The 17884-nt window shown below is 43.2% G+C and overlaps 1 protein-coding gene across 6 annotated transcripts in view; it reads right to left on the bottom strand.

Moving 5' to 3' along the window:
- Positions 1-17884, bottom strand: part of STX8 (syntaxin 8) — a 175774-nt gene that overhangs the window by 92050 nt on the left and 65840 nt on the right. The window contains exon 8 of one of the 6 annotated variants that reach the window (XM_073310282.1): positions 16001-16019. The exons of the other annotated variants lie outside the window; for them this stretch is intronic. Coding sequence (XP_073166383.1) covers positions 16016-16019 — 4 coding nt within the window. The 3' untranslated portion in view covers positions 16001-16015. Of the gene's footprint in view, positions 1-16000; positions 16020-17884 lie in introns of those variants that run through there. 6 annotated transcript variants of the gene reach the window in all.

Here is a 17884-nt window from a genome sequence, read left to right as displayed (position 1 = left end):
TCAGTGACGAGAGAGTGATTAACAACTGTCACCGTTGACTATTTGTTGTGCCAAGCAGATTCCACCGTCACATCTTGCGATGGCAACATACTGACCATATGCTGTATTTGAGCCTAGTCTGCACAGCACCATACAGGAAATTAATATGTTTTGCTGTATATTTGTAAGAAAAGGAGCACAATAACATTCAGTGAGGAGCTCTAGTTCTCTGGCCTACCTTTCCTTGCAGTGAGGAGGTGTGGTCTAATGGTTAGATCAGGGCATTGGAAGTCGGGACTCCTGGGTGATGCTCCTAGCTCTCCCACTGACTTGTCATCTGACCTTGACCAAGTCGCTTCACCACTCTGTACTTTCGGTCCCTCATCAATTACTTATCAATACTTCCCTATCTGGCATTATTAGACCTTATAAGCACTTGTGAAATGCTGAGATCCTTTGCTATCATAGTGCTATACGAATGAGGGCAAGCACTATCTTAAATGGAACAAGCAATACCGCTAACTCACCACCTGCAAAGAAGATCAGATTAACAGACCCACCAATGTCTTATTTACTTTCGCTTCTTTCTGTTAAGTCTCCTCGCAGGCTGGCCCCAGTGCACTGTGTAAAGCAGCTGTTAAGAAACAAGGACAGTGTGTTGCTTTAACGAAACGGCTTTACCTCTAGTGTCAGAAATGACAAATGATGAATAGTTTCTAGCGAGTTCCTGCCGTGAGCCTGGCCCAGGCTGTCAGGCCAATATTAACGGGTTCGGGTTGGGGGGTTACCCTTCAAGTGGCCAACATAAGAGGAAGACCAAGGTGCCATGAGTTCAACAGCTGCAGCTTGTTTAGAAAAATGCAGGCGCTCACTGAAGTCGTGCAATCAATCTGTACCCAGCTTCCCCTCCACCCCTTTCCACCGATTTAAAGTGGAAGTAAAACACTGAGAAGTTAAACATGGGGTAAGACGATTTGCCTAGAGAGGCAGAGGACAGTGCTGCACGTGCACCTCCAAAAACATCTCCCTCCCGTTTTGCCTTAGAGGTGAACGGGAAAGCTCTCATTAAAACCTTGCAGTGAGTTTCCAGATAAAAGGCATGAAGATCCAAATATTATGAAACACCTAGTATAGGGAAATTATAACTAAGAGGCAAATCTCAGCACAGCTGCTGGACTGTGCTACATCACAGCTAGCATACAGCAACGGGTAGCAGGCGAAGGGAGCAGCCCGGGTTGCATGAGGAGATGCAATGCTGGAGGCAGGCTGCTTTCAGGCACTTAAAAAGTGCACCTATCGCTCACCCACTGGAGCAGTGTGTGTGTGTGGGGGGGGGGGTGTGGTAAGGCAATGTATCCTGTGACTATAAAAATAGTTCCCAGGAGAAAGAAGAGAAAGATAGAGGAAAGGTTTAAAAATCTCAGACCTGATCAGGGCCCTGTTCCAACTCTTTGCTCTGCCTGAGCAGTGCAAAGGATGCAGAAATCTAGTTTTAAAAGCCAGCGGGGGACTGTTCTTGCATGCGTGAATCCCTAGGTGGTGCAAAACCAGCTTTACACCAGGCACCAACACTGGCCTGCTCAGTGTAGGGGGCAGAAGGCTGTGTAGCCAGAGCATACTGTGTGCTAGCCATCCTGGGCTTCCCCTACCTATGCACCCCAACACCTGGCACATAGCTCAGGTGCAGCTGAGGATCCAGCCCCTTTTCTCCACTATTTTGAATACAATTACTGTTTAGTAATGTATTCTGACCTTCACTCTCCAGGGCTTGCTGGACCAGATTTGGGACCCTTCTCCCAGGAGCCCGGCTGCCCTTTCAGAAACGACATGTGGCCCAACAGCCATTTCCAGCTCATTTTCCAACTTGTGAAACGTGTGAAGTATTTTGACATATTTGAAACCTCTCTCATTAGTTTGCCTCTGCCCGCTACTGTCCCTGAGACAAGAAGAGTTGGAAGAGTCAGGATATTGTTGGGGAGAGTCAGTTCTTGGCTTCTGGTTACTAGTTAAAATCCAGCCAAGATGAGTAGCAGCCCAAAGGGGTAGTGCTGAGAATGGATGTGGTGTTCACAGTCCATCAGTGTGACCGCCGCACACATCCACTCTGGATTAAAAAGGCGTTGGAGCTTGGACTGTAGTGGAGATCTCTTGAGATCAAAGCTCAAGGACACTGGTTTAGGGCAAAGGCATTAACTTATTCCATTAGTAAATCTAGGAGGGCCTCATTTCTCCTTTCAAGCACCTTTCTGCAACACCACATCAACAGTGGGGTGTAATCCTGCAGTCTATCCCCAGCTATAATCATTGCTGATATCAGGGAGACAGTTTGCTCAAATAAAAGGTGAGCACTCATCTCAGGGTTTGGTCCACCCTCATTATTGCTAATTAAGCACTGACTACTTGCTTAGTACCGTATAAGACATCTTGAAATCAAAGACAGACGTGCCCCATAAATTACACTTCTATCTGCTGTGCAAAATTCAAGGGATTTATCAACCTTTCCAGCACTATCTGCCCAACGTGGCTATTTGCCAGAGACATTCTAAAGATTCATGTTTATTGACTGCAGCTCCCCAGATTCTGCAGAAAGCCACAGGCAATACAAACACATCAGCCTCATCTTCCAGCACTCCCATTCGCTCCCCATTCATTTCAGGATCTGCTTCGGAGATGCTTTCACCTTTCTAAAGCCCTCTCCCTAGTCTATCTTACCGACCTGGCTTCCACTAGTTTTCCTGATGCACTAGCACCCCCTTTTGGACATCCCCCCTCCCCCGCCCCACAGAACTCGTGGGGTCCAAATCTTCCCCTGCTGCATCGAGCACGCAGAACAATCTTCCACTTTCTCCTCCACACTGACTCTACATCTCTTCAAATCTCATCTTAGCTCTTTCCGGCTTTGCCTCTGCACCATATTTCTCCCTCTGCTACTCCAACTGGAGCGTTCATAAACTGTTTATTTAGGAAGTTTTAACAGGTTTACAAATCACTGCCATGTAAATATCAGAAACAAAACAATCATTACAACAATGAGCTTATTTTACTTAGAAAAACCTTATGTGGTAGTGTAATCACCAAGTCGCTCTATTTACCAAGGTGCTACCATATTACAAAGCGAGCCTTTTTACACCATCCAGAACATGTTATTTCTGGTATTTTATTAAAATCAAAAGAAAATACGTATATGTATCAAACCAGGCAAGTCTATCAACTGTTAATATTCAAAAGAAATTGGACAGGTGTGCTGGGTTTCTTTGCAGGCAAATGTATTAGGTCTCCAAAACAGATGTTCTATGAAAAAGGAAATAAGCGTGATATGTTACTGGCCTGAAAGTTTACAGGGATTCAAGAGCAACTGGAACATGTATTATCAGTTACCATTTCATTCTATCACTCATTCGTAAGTCATTTTGAGATACGCCCCATGGATGTAAAATACAGTTTATTACAGCAATATAATTAATAAATAAATAAATACCTGGCTGTTCTATAGCACTTGTCATCAGTAGATCTCAAAAGGCTGCAAATCAGTAGATCCAACAGCATATAAATATGGCTAATTGCTAAATCTTAAAATGCCTCAGGAAAACACACTGAAGTTTTTCTCTTGATCCTATATTGTATGAAATTAGGGCCCGTCTAAATTAAACCACTAGAGTGGCACAGCACTGTAGCACTTCAGTGTAGCCACTGCCTATGCCAATGAGAAGGGTTCTCCCACGGGCATAGGTAATCCACCTCCCCGAGACATGGTAGCTAAGAATTCTTCTGTCAGCCTAGTGCTGTCTCTCAGGGGGTGTGGATTTTTCACATCCCTGGGAAAAGTACCTATGCCAATGTACGTTCCCACAGTAGATCAGCCCTTACAGACACTATTCAAATGTCCGTTTATATGGACCACCAGCCATTGGGGAAAACACACCGCATGCAGTGAAGTGGGCAAGGCCAACAAAAAGCAGTGGAATCATGGAAACATCATGAAAGAGGATAACTTCGGTTAGAGACACAGATGAATTTTTCTTAAGCTATTTATTGGGAATAAAGTAAACGGAGACATAGGTCAAACAATCATCCTGCTCTTTGCTAAATGCTAATGTAGGTGTTGAACAGACAGTAAGATTAAAGGGACTTCCTCCTTCCTTCTAACAAGTAGGAAAGTAATCCCCTGCACACTAGATGTTTTAATAAATGCTACTACATATTCCGACATCTAATCAACACACTTCTTGAATAACCTGGGGAAAAAAGATTCAACACTGTCTACTACACAGTAAAGTGATCAGAAACAAGAAGCATCCAACATTCATTTCCAAAACAGGATACACTGCAAATGCTCTTCCCACGTCTACATGCACCCCATTTAAGCCTTAGGTTACAAGATTCTTTAAGATGCAATTTTTTATCTAGCTTTCACAGCACAAATAGCCACAAGAAAGCTACCAAGAACCCCTGTTTGCCGATTCAGGATCATTCGATATGAAGGGCACTTCATACAATCCTAAGCAAACTGCTCTAAATCCCTTAACTGATGGAAGTACAGAGAATACTTTTATTGATTTCATGATACAAGACACAGGTCAAACACTGAGTGAACAACGAATAATTCATGCTTGTAAAGGAACATAAAAATACTGTATAGTTAGAAATTCACTGCATATCTATCAGTGGAGTGCAAGAGTTTTAATTAAGACAGATTAATGCACCCACAAAACCTATTGCATTAAGGCAATTATGGCTTTCCTAGATTGGCTGCCAATATGATACAGGTCCAAAAGAAATTACCCCTTTCTGCTGCAACAGAATAAATTGGTTTCCTTGAATCCAGTGGTTAAAGAATCCAAGTTCCTGACCTTGACTGTTTTACTAGTAGTAGTCTATGCTGTAGGGAACAAATTGGGATGACATTTGCTGAAATGTGTGGGATTTATGGTATAATAAGTTGTGCATATGTGCCAAAAAATAAAACACTTAAATCCAACAAAATCAAGATTAATTATCTATTAAAATACCAAAGAGAACAGCGCAATACAGGTGGTGCAAGAAACTGTCTGGCTTTCTTACATTGTGACTAAAGTTATTTTTGAGGTCACATTAAACATTCTGCATCTTCTATCACACTCTCACTGGGAAAATGAAAATGACTAAGGAGCAGCTATTTTTCTGTGTGGATTTTGCCCTTTCATAAACAAACGCTATATAACCCTTTCATAGACAATCATGCTAAACTCGCACAAAAATATTGTACTGCATGGCTTTCATCAGTGAGACAGTCTGATAATTAACTACTGTGTGTTTATGACAATCCCTGCACAGAGGTACAAAACACCCTATTAGTGCACCTACCAACCTACCTACCCACTCACTACTCCATGCCTCTGTAGATCAAACCCATTTCTACTCTTCCCCACCTCCAACACAGTGGCCTTGGGTGTTATTGCTGTTACTTACAACTATAGCTGTTCAAACATCAATATGTTTGATAGATGCCTCATTCTCTAAATGCCATTCTTATTCCCTTTTGGTTTTCTAAAGGCAACTTCATGTACTTCCTTTCTTCAGCAGCAATAACCATGCTTTAAAATCACAAAGCAAACATCCTTTTAAAAACACATACAGAGATCATAGAAGACTGAGTCCCGTCTCCCCTGGAATGTGAACAAATTGTTAATACCCTTGCAATCTGCTTAGTTTCCTTCTTAATCCTCATTTTAGCCAGTGCTCTCCTCGCAGGAGTTCATATCAATATGTCACTAGCAGTCAAATAATGCAGTAAAGAGCCAATGTTATTGTGAGCCTACAGTGGAATGACTTGCTACCCAGCAGGAGACCAATCTATATCAGGCAGCGGTATGCTCTTCTCTAGCAGGGGTAACTGCTACAAATGAGCTAGACTCCTCATGACAACATCAAACATCCTTGCTAAAATATGGTCAGTTGGTTCAAGCTAGAATACAAAGGCAGCACTGCTCTCTCCATATATCTGTAAAGCAAGGCATCTGTGTCTCCCCTCCTCAGTGCCCTACCCCTAAACCATGACCACATGTACACAGCCCTCTACCGTGTCTCACACATCTGTCAAGTCAAAGTTTACAGGACCACATGACAACTACAACAGCTTTGCAACGTTTGCCTTGGTACACATAAATCTGAAGCCTTGAAATCTGAGCCATGCTTCTCCTTTCAGGTGCCTTTGTGGTAGTCTGTTATTCTGAAACATAGTGAAACTTTCATTAAATTTTATTAGCTTTGCTTCATTTCAGCAATGCAAATAGTTTTCAGCAGACCACAGTTCACCAGTGATTACACTTTTCTAAGGAATTCACAGTTCTAACAACTACTGATCAATAAATAAACTGAAAGGAATAGTTGAAAATACTGTGTTGTTTCCCTTAGGGCTCACTGACCCCACAGTTTACTATACATATGCCAGCAACAGTTCCAGGAAAACAAAAGATGACAAACTTCTTATTGCATCTATTTCACAACCATGACTGCCTTGGGGCCATATCTGTTTTATGTGTCGTCCAATTCTTAAACAATTCTTCTCAATCTTATTTGCTTTTAATTATAAAGTAAGAGATGAGATAATTCACACCATATGATTTTTTTTGGAGGAGACAGAAAAGGGTAGAGAGGAAAGTACACCATCATCTTTGCATTTAGGTTACCAGAGTGAAGAGAAACAGGGAAAATACAAGGTTTGTGCCCTTTTAATGGTGTATAAAGCACCAAAAAGGTTTTGATTTTGCTTGAGGTCCTCACACATTAAAAAAAACACATTAGACTGGAAAATTCTATGGACACTGGATTATGACAACCCACATATCAAACAAGTGAAACCTGAATGACTGAAAAGTGATTTTTATTTAGACTGCTTAGAACTCTCCTTTAAAACGTATTTAACGTACATACCCTGCAGTTGGATGAAAAGATCTGTTTGTTAAAGATTCAGCCTCCTCCATCATTTCAGTTAAGTGCTGAAAAATTGCCTAACCTACTTCTGTGTCCCAAAGAAGGACCTAGGGAAAAACCTTTAAGAGAAGCCATTAACTACATCCCTCTTGGTAAATGGTATATTGGATATTTTCAAAAGGACTACAACTTTGAAGTATATTTTCTCCAAAGTTTAGTTTCCAAGGACAGGCAACTTCTATGGCCAAAGCTCAACTACCGCTAATCAGTAGAGCCACAAAGTGGAATATAAGAATGACGGTACAGTACTTGTACAGTAGGACTAAAATGTTTTTACTATCCCAGAATTGATAGACATATTAATTGGAGGCAGCTGCAAGGGAAAAAAACCTGCCCTAGTGACATGATTCATTCCTTTTCATAGATAATTACATCTGCTCATAGTGAATCATAAGTTCAGGGAATTTTTTTTATGTTAAGTTTAAACACAGCAATCAGATATGTTAGTCTGTAGGATAGGGCAAGCCAGATGACATGTCCTTTTTCAGAGACTTGTTTACATTTTCAGTGTTGTCAGTCGTGAATTAAATGGCAATTTCATACACCAATAATTTTCACCTAGATAAATCCAGTTTTTATAAGTGGTATAGGCAGTGCAGACACTAATGGCAAAAGCCCTCCAAGGGGAGTAGTTGGAGCAAAAAACCTAACTTGTTTCAAAATTCAGCTTGATAAATTTATGGAGGGATGGTATGATGAGATTGCCTGTAACAGCATATGGCCCATCTGCTACTGCTGTTGACAATCTCCAATGGCTGGAGGTGGGACACTAGAGGGAAAAGGCTCTGAGTTACTAGAGAGAATTCTTTCCCAGGTGTCTGGTTGGTGGGTCTCACCAACATGCTCAGGATCTAACTGTTCACCATATTCAGGATTGGGAAGGAATTTTCTCCCAGGTCGGATTGGCAGAGACCCGGGGGGGGGGGGGGGGGGGGGCACCAGCTTCTGCAGCATGGGGCATAGGTCACTTACCGGTTTGAGCTAGAGAAAATGGTGGATTCTCTGTAACTTGAAACCATTAAATCAAAATTTGAGGACTTCAGTAACTCAGCAAGAGTTAAGAGCCAATTGTAGGAGAGAGTGGGTGAGGTTCTGTGGCCTGCGATGTGCAGGAGATCAGACTAGGTGATTGTCATGTTTCCCTTCTGGCCTTAAAATCTATGAGCAAAAGAGGGATCACTAAATCAGCAGCAGGGAGACTTTAGCAGCATAGTTTGTGCACCTTAAGGTGCCAAGCATTTTTACTTGGTAGTTTCCCAGGGCTTGTACCCAGGCTGCATCGTTTAGCACTCTATAGCAGAGGAATTCAAAGCCCTTTAGCAAGAGGACTACTTTGCAACTTCTGCAAACAATAAATTAAGCTTCACCAGCAATGCAAGGTGGTATGCCCCCATTTCACAGGTGGGGAACAAAGTCACAGAGAGGTTAAGTGATCTGCCCACAGTCACACTGTGAGTCAGTGGACAAGCCAGGAACCCCGATGGCCAGTCCTTTGCTGTAACCACCAGATCACAACGGTACGTCAGCCATAAAACTAGGGGTTTTCTTAGGTGTGTGGGGGATGAGCAGCGGCTTGAATATCAGCTTGGATTTTTCCGTACCCAAACTAAAAATGAGAATTAGCAATTACTGTGCAATTTGAGCTGCTGTTCTTGTAAAAGGCACGCGATGCACCAGTTGCATTTTATCTCATTTATTTCTTTAGCTACATGAAACCTAGAACATAAACGAAGCTTTCCCCAAGAATTATTCTGGTTTTCCTAAGAGAAAGTAACATTGTTTAAAAGGAAAACCATCCCTTTTCCCATTCTTCTTCTAGTTCTTAAAATCTGTCTACTGAGAGGCCGAAGACGGTGCAAGTTGTAGTTCAATTCCATAAGTAGTGAGAAAGCCCATCAGAAGGTGTCATACTGACAGGACAGTCTCTGTTCAGGTTTTCATGTCACGTATGTCCAATAGATGTAGTACATCTTATCTTCAGGCACACATGTGGTTAACAGGAAGCACCCAGATACTAGGATAAACAAGTTAAGCCCCAGTCCTTGCAATACCTATGAGCTTAACTCCTGTTTCCCATCGAAGAACTGGAGAGTGACCTTTGGCGAAGACAGACATTTAAAGTCTCCCTCATCTCTCCCAAAACATTACTTTCATTTTTAGCCCTAGCACCACTGCTTGTTTGTGTAACTGGAGACGTGTCAGGCCCTTTCTTCCAGAGTGATTTAAACTGCTCCAGTGTTAAAAGTAAAACAGAAAGAACAAAGATGCTAAAATATTAATCATCTTGCACAGCATCCACTGGGAGTAAGTGGAAAAATGCAATGCTTTGTGATCTGCTGGCCTCACTTCCAGGTTACTGCCTGTTCAACACACAGAGACTCCCTTTCCTGTACATATGGAGAGGACTTGGGAAAGAATTTACCTCACCAGCTCTTTTAGATTTGCCATTCAGAGTTCAAAGTTCCCTCTGTAGTGACTACTACTTACTGTTTATTGCTGAAGAATGACAATGTGCTCGGTGCAGCACTGCTCAGCAAAGCCCAGCCATTTCCTGCCCCAGAGCTTCCGAGGTACATGTATACATACATATATACATACATACACACACACACACACACAAGAGAAGACAGGATGCACTGACAGCTCCAGAGAACAGAGAGGCTTGTTTGTGTGTGTGACACAGAGTTATTCTTATTATGCTCAGAATGTGGGGGATTTGTGAACAGAGAACCTAGAAAGTTAGATCTGCTCCCTTTACTCACAGCAGGCATGCAGGGTCCCATGTAAAAAGTTCCATGTGCTCTTCATGTTCAGAATCTGATCTTGCAAAGCCAAAATTCTGATGGGTCAGGTGCACCTGATGTCACCATCTACAACAGTGCAACACAGGGAACTCATCTCCAAAGGAGAGGAAGATCCCAGCATCTATGTCAAAGAGAAAATGGGGAGAGAGACAGTAATAATCATCTGCTCCCTTCTTCTCTCTCGTGCCACGTCAACACAGTGGGGCTAAGGCGGCAGCTGATATCAGCAATTCAAAGGGAAACCAAACACTCACCTTCCACTTAGCTCACTTTCTACTGTAGTTGTTACACAGCATTGCTAATGTAAGTTGCCACTTGGCTACGAGTTCTGCATGGGTAGACTTCTAAGACCAGAAGGCGCTCCAGTGACTTGTATGAAAGTCCACTCACATGGAGCTCCTTGCTGGATCATGGCCTTGTTTTTTTATTTTTTTGATGTTCCAGTCATAAGGAAGCTGAAACAGACCTACTGCTGAACAGGCAACAGAGTTTCCAGATGGATCCAAGGGGTCCAGGGAACCAACAAATATATTCAAAGCAGCAGTGAAAAGAAGTTGAATTCTGCTCTCAGTTAAACTGGTGTGAGTCATACAAGACTCCTTTGGTTCCAGTACAATTATTCTGGATTTATGCTAATTTAAGTAAGTGCAGAATCTGCCCCAAAGTGTCAACCTTTTCCCTATTTTTCTTACTCTGCTACCAGGAATAATTTGTCATGGCAGGATATGCTGCATCAACCCTCCAAAAAGATTAATATTGAAGTAAATCGCCCTGGAGTAGGTCTACAGCGGTGCCACTGTCGTGCTTCAGTGTAAACACTCATGTCACTTTAGTTAATCCAGCTCCCCGAGAGGGGGTAGCTAGGTCCACAGAAGAATTCCTCCAACAACCTAGTGCTGTCTACACCGGGGATTAGGTCAGCATAGCTACATCTCTCAGGGGTGTCAATTTTTCATAGCCCCGAGAGCTCTGATGTAAGTTTTCAGTGTAGACCAGCTTGTAGATTAATAGAATTAAATTCCTGAAGGGGATGATTCACACTACAAAAGAGGAATGGTGTTGGTGGGACTCTTGGGCTATTGAAGACAATAGAACTCTCGTCCCATGCGTTGTAACACACCCAAGACCCACATCAATCAGACATAATGGCTGGATTTCTTAAAAGGGACCTAAGGGAGTAAGATGTCCATCATCCAGAAAAGGTCATATTATGGAAGATACTATTCAACGCTGAAGTAACCGGATATGCTGATGGTGCTGTGGAACACTAAGGTCAGAAATGAACCCTTTCCTCTGTACCCCATAATCCCCCCCACACACACACACACACAAGCACGCATGCATGTGCAACAACTGGCCAGTTGCACATTTCTTCTGCCAGTCCCAGGAGAGTAGATAAGATGAACCCACTGGTTTGCACCACTTTGGGACCCCATGTTCCAAAACACACTTATGAAACATGAATTATTTCATGCAGTATTAACAAGCAAAGAGAAAAGGGAAACTACTGTTTTTAAGGGACAAAACGCAGCTTTTTGATTTAACTCTCCTCCTTAACTCATTTATTCTATGCTTCTCCCCCTAAGGGAAAAGATGAAGGATCATGTGGGGAGGGTGGTGGCTCAAGACAGTTTAAGTGTGTATGAAACGGCTGTTCCCTCTCAAAACACCATTTGTGTTGCCAGTGAGATTGCAACACAACCATGACACTGCTCATTTACTCAATAAAATATCATGAATTCCAGCTGGAGATTCCTTTTCCCTTCCAAGGGCAAAAGATGTTTTTCTTGTTTAGGGTGTGGAGAAAGATGCAAACTAACATTCAACCATATTCCAGTCTTTGGGGGAGATCCTTAAGCCCCCCAAACCTGTATGAAAGTTAGACGGCACATGAATAGCAAACTAGCACTGAATTTGCCTCCTCTATGGCCTCATCTACAGTGCGAGTGTGACCGTGTGCTGACAATGGTGAGTGCAAGAAGGTTCATTCCCAGCCCTTTAGCTGACATTGAAAATGTCTCAGCAGTGGGAACAGAGGAACAAATCCTTCAACCCCATTGCAGAAAGAGAGAGGGAGGTTGGATGAACTGGGTACCCACTAAAATGTTTATAAAATAGTTTCAACCCATCTCTACGAGCAGTTAAACCATTTTCAACCCCAAGGGAAGTAAAGGGGATCAGCGGCAGACCACCACTGCCAAATATGATTAGTTTTCCTCATGTAGGTGGGGACCTATGAGCAAGTCCACAGTTTGGTAACCTGAATGGTCATGTCAATGTTTTCTGATCTGAAGTGCCATGTAAAACATAAGGCATACCTCCCCCTGCCCCCTCTTCAGAGTATACTCCACAAGTCAAACACCCATTTCTAATATTAACTTAAGCACAGCAGTAATCAATAACGCAGGTTAAAAAGAAAGGTTGGGAAGGTTAAAAAGAAATGGCATGGCTGCCATTTTTCAGTGCCTAAAGTTTATTTTTTTGTATCATTACTGCCAGCAGGAATCATTTGAAACCTTTTTTTCCCCCTTTCCAAAACAAATTTCTTGCTAAAGTCAATAGTGCTGGCCAGTATATGAAATGTTTTTACAGGACATAGCTGAAGAAGAATTGCTTCTCTATTGAAAGGGGGGTTTGGTGGGGACAGGCCATACAGTACATATAAACTGGGGGTGGGGTGGGGGTGACAATCTCTGTTTATAATTCTCTGTCGATAGCACCCAACTCTATTAAGACTGGTTTGTTTTTTTACCAGGCTTCTTTAAAACTTATTGTCCTGGGAGACTTGTAAAAAATGCTCTCTAACATCTCCCAGCAACTCTGAAATAAAAATGTTTTTCTTAATCTTCCTTATAACTCCACAAAATAAACGGTCAGGCAGCTACAATTTAGGAGCATGGAAAATGTTAATGACTTGGATGACAAGCCAGGCCACAGAATTCCCCAAATCCCACAACAATTCTCATGGCCTTTATTCAAACAAGGTCTACTGATTTTCTCTTTCCGATAGACTGAAAATGTTCCCGACTCCTGGAGAATATCTAACGTCTTCGTTCCAACAAAATACCTGAGTTATCCTACTAATTGAGACCCATTTAATCAGGTCTTTCATCCCACTGGATGTTGTCAGTAAAAGTCATCAGGACACATCGCTGCAGAACCAGGAGTAATTCATGAGTACTTCATGCATGAAATTTTTAAATTCTATCTTATTATGGAGGCCCTGGTTGCAGCTCTAACAGAGCTAAGTGCAAGTTGAGTTTTGCACTTGATAAAGAAATTAAGTGCCTGTTTCAAGTAGGACATATCTTGCCCAAAATTACACCACTTATTGTTTAAGTACAAAATGAATTTTCTGGGGATTTACAAGTAAATCAGTTAATTAGTTTATGAGTTAAAATTTTAAAGAGTGGATGCTGTAAGAAATTTAGCATCCGTCTCAGACTTTTTTTGTCCTGAATGATCTCATCTCAGGTAGTTGTCGATCTACAAAATAAAAAAAAAATGGGCAGACAAAAAAATAGAACAGATCTACAACAATCGGTCATTTTTGAAAAGACATTTTTAGGATTAATGGTCTTTTTTTTTCATTATTCTTTACAACTGAAAGTTTCTCTTTCAGCAAAGGCTGAAGAATAGTGTTCTCCCTCAGAGAAACTCACGAAGAAATGCCCTATTTCAAAATGGCTGCTGCCTGTCATTGGGCAGTCTGTAGTCTCAGTCCCATTAAGAACAACCATGGACATTTTGAAAATGACAGCTTAACTCAGAGCTGCCTATGCCCTCAGTCCAGATGAGAACAATTGATATTGGTAGGCATTTTGAAAGGGCAATACCTTTGAGTTTTTATGAAGTTTTATGTGCCAGCCTCTCAATTATGAGAAACAGAAGCAAAACATGACCATTAATCTTAAAGTTTCTTTTCAAATACCATCTGCTGCATCAGATCTATTCAACAGGGAATGCCAAAAGGGAAACTTGCCATACATTAATATGATGGATTTCTGTTAAATTTAACCTTAACTCTGAAGTTCTTGGATTTATAATGCTTGGTTTTGAGAAAACTGCACTATCCCTGTAATTTGTTTTTACCCTAAATTACTGACATGTCCTCCCAAACTTACCTCTATCTTAATGTACTTTTGGTCTGGGAATACTGAGTATATTTAAGATTTTTTAAAATTAATTTTAAAAATTAAAAAATCTTGCATGTCAGAAAGAAAACAAACACTAATTTCACTGGTCTCTCTAGGACTACCATTATAATCAACCAGGGGAATTGGATTAGGATCTATAATCAGTAAAATATTCCCTCAACTCCAAGAGTGACTAAATTTGCTTTGTTGCTTTTCTCCACTACTTTAACAAAGTCTGTTCCATCAAGTGTTGAGAAAAACCAATGCCATGCTGTCGCTGAAAAAGTAAGTTTCTGGCTGTAATGATTGGGAAGATGAATTATGAACGTGAATGGAGTGTAAATTGACTCAGGGTCACACAGGGGAACCTGCAAAGCACCTACCCCTTATGTTGCTGCTTATAGTTCTACCAAACAGCAAAAGGTGTGAAATTACCAAGACTCTTTAGTTTCACTGGCATTTCAGAATCCTGCCAGCAACAGTGACATTACCACGAATCATGTCCATTTCATGCCACTGCTGCTTGCCTAAAGCTAGGCTGGAGCTATTTTTATGACAAAGTGGCCCAAAAAAGGCTGGGAGGGAGAGTTAGAGAAGCAGATCCCACTGCCCACTTCCCCACTCACTCTTCACAGTGGGCAGAATGCTCAGAGAGTTGGAAATGACAAGATGAAGCTCCTTCCCCTTTGTAGAACTTAAATGGAAATACAGCTTGAAGTCCTCCACTCTAGTCAGAAGCGGACACTAAAAGAAAGCACTACTGAATTAGAAATCCCAGCTGCATGGGGAAAGGGAGCCTGGGTTTCTCACCAGCTGTTGCCCTGGATCTCACTAGCCTACCCCCACAACTTAGCCCTGGTCTACACTACGGGGTTAGGTTGAATTTAGCTGCGTTAGGTAGATTTTAAAATGAATGCGTCTTCACAACCAACCCCGTTCTGTTGACCTAAAAGGGCTCTTAAAATCGACTTCTGTACTCCTCTCCAGTGAGGGGAGTAGTGCTAAAATCGACCTTGCTGGGTCGAATTTGGGGTAGTGCAGACGTAATTCGATAGTATTGGCCTCCGGGAGCTATCCCGGAGTGCTCCAATGTGACCGCTCTAGACAGCGCTTTCAATTCCAACGTACTAGCCAGCTACACAACAAAAGACCCAGGAAATTTGAATTTAATTTCCTGTTTAGTCAGTATGGCAAGCTCAGAAGCATAGGTGACCATGCAGTCCCCCCAGAATCGCAAACAAGCTCCAGCATGGACCGAAAGGGAGACACTGGATCTGATTGCTGTATGGAGAGAAGAATCTGTGCAGGCCAAACTCCAATCAAAAAGAAATACTAATATATATTCCAAAATTGCACAGGGCATGGTGGAGAGAGGCTACACCAGGGACACACAGCAGTGCCACGTGAAAGTTAAGGACCTCAGGCAAGCCTACTAAAAGACAAAGGAGGCAAACGGTGCTCGGGTCAGAGCCCCATACATGCCGCTTCTATGATCAGCTGCATGGCATTCTGGGGGGGGACCCTACCACTACCCCACCACTGTCCGCAGACACCTGCAAGGGGGGAGGTCTCATGCAACAGGGAGGAGTATTTTGTGGATGAGGAGGAGGAGACTGCACAGCAAGCAAGCGGTGAATCCGTTCTCCCCAGCAGCCAGGACCTTTTCATCACCCTGGAGCCAATACCCTCCCAAGGCGGGATCCCCGACCCTGAAGCCAGAGAAGACACCTCTGGTGAGTGCACATTTGTAACTACAGTACAGGGTTTAAAATCAATAGTGTTTAATGTTTGATTTGCCCTGAAGAATTGGGATGCATTCGTGGCCAGTACAGCTACTGGAAAAGTCTGTTAACGTGTCTGGGGATGGAGCAGGAATCCTCCAGGGACATCTCCATGAAGCTCTCCTGGAGGTACTCTGAAAGCTTTTGCAGAAGGTTTCTGGGGAGGGCTGCCTTATTTCGTCTTCCATAGTAGGACACTTTACCATGCCAAGCCAGTAGCAAGTAGTCGGAATCACTGCAGCACAAAACATGGCAGCGAATGATCCTGGGTTTTGGTTGCATTCAAGCAACATTCGGTCTTTATCTTTCTGTGTTAGCCTCAGGAGAGCGATATCATTCATGGTCACCTGGTTGAAATAGGGGAATTTTTGTAAGTGAATAGTAAAAGGACCCTGTTCATGCTGGATTGTTTGCGCTTGGCTAAAAGGGATCATCCCGGAGAATAGCCACATGGCATGGGAAGGGGTGAAGGGATCATCCCAGAGAATAGCCATGCGGTGGGGAGGGGGGAGGTGTGTGCTGCACATCCACCTGAAAAACGCAGCCCCTCCAAATTCTGTTGCCCAGCCGTGTGTGGTGTGTCACCATACCAGCAGGCGCTCAATATAAAAGACGAAATGCGACCTTGTACCTAAAGCACATGTGCTGTCTGCTGTGAATTGCTTGATTCACTTTGAAAGAGTCTCCCTTAACCGCCTGCCCTCCTCCCCAAGTTCCATATCCTCCTCACCTAGACTCCCAAGAACACGGGGAGGGGGTGAGGCTCTTGGCACCCAGCCACTCCACTCCAGAGGATAGCCCAAGCAACAGAAGGCTATCATTCAAATAGTTTTGATTTGTAGTGTGGCTACAATAAACAATGTGGCCTTGTCCTTCCCTCCTCCCGCACCCCACCCCACCCAGGATACCTTGTCAGTTATCTTTTTTTTTCTTTTTTTTAATTAATAAAGGAAGAGCGCATTGTGTCAAAACAATAGTTACTTCATTTCCTTTGCCAGCTGTGATTGAAAGGGGGAGGGTGGTTGGCTTACAGGGAATTAAAAGCAACAAAAGGGATGAGTTTGCAGCAAGGGAAAACACACACAGCTGTCACGCTGTAGCCTGGCCAGTCATGAAACTGGTTTTCAAAGCCTCTCTGATGCGCAGCACGCCTAGCTGTGCTCTTCCAACCGCCCTGGTGTCTGGCTGCTCAAAATCAGCTGCCAGGCTATTTGCCTCAACCTCCCTCCCTGCCATAAACATCTCCCCCTTACTCTCACAGATATTATGGAGCACACAGCAAGCAGCAGTAACAATGGGAATGTTGGTTGCACTGAGGTCTAACCTAGTCAGCAAACAGCGCCAGCGAGCTTTTTAAACATCCAAAGGCACATTCTACCACCATTCTGCACTTGCTCAGCCTATAGTTGAATTGCTCCTTACTACTGTCCAGGCTGCCTGTGTACGGCTTCATGAGCCATGGCATTAAGGGGTAGGCTGGATCCCCAAGGATAACTATTGGCTTTTCAACATCCCCAATGGTAGTTTTCTGGTCTGGGAAGTAAGTCCCTTTTTACAACTGCTCGAACAGCTCTTAGTTCCTAAAGATGCAAGCGTCATGGACCTTTCCCGGCCATCCCACATTGATGTTGGTGAAACATCCCTTGTGATCAACCAGTGCTTGCAGCACCATTTAGAAGTATCCCTTGCGGTTTGGCAAGGTGGTCCGGTGCCAAGATAGGAATGTGTGTTCCGTCTATCACCCCACCACAGTTAGGGAACCCCACTGCAGCAAAGCCATCCACTATGACCTGCACATTTCCCAGAGTCACTATCCTTGATAGCAGAACGTCAGTGATTGCACTGGTTACTTGGATCACAGCAGTCCCCACAGTAGACTTGCCCACTCCAAATTGATTCCTGACTGACCGGTAGCAGTCAGGCATTGCAAGCTTCCACAGGGCTATTGCCACTCACTTCTCAACTGTCAAGGCAGCTCTCATCTTGGTATTCCTGCGCTTCAGGGCGGGGGAAAGCAACTCACAAAGTTCAAGGAAAGTGGCCTTACGCATGCAAAAGTTTCGCAGCCACTGTGAATCATCCCATACCTGCAACACTATGCTGTCCCACCAGTCTGTGCTTGTTTGCCGGGCCCAGAATTGGCGTTCCACTGTATCAACCAGCCCCACTGCCGCCATGATGTCCCAATTGCCACAGCCAGTGCTTTCAGGAA

The sequence above is a fragment of the Lepidochelys kempii genome, chromosome 14, assembly GCF_965140265.1.
Source record: "Lepidochelys kempii isolate rLepKem1 chromosome 14, rLepKem1.hap2, whole genome shotgun sequence".
In the NCBI taxonomy this organism is placed as follows: Eukaryota; Metazoa; Chordata; order Testudines; family Cheloniidae; genus Lepidochelys; species Lepidochelys kempii.
The sequence above is the reverse complement of the archived record's forward strand: the minus strand, read 5'-3'. Positions and strand labels throughout refer to the sequence as shown.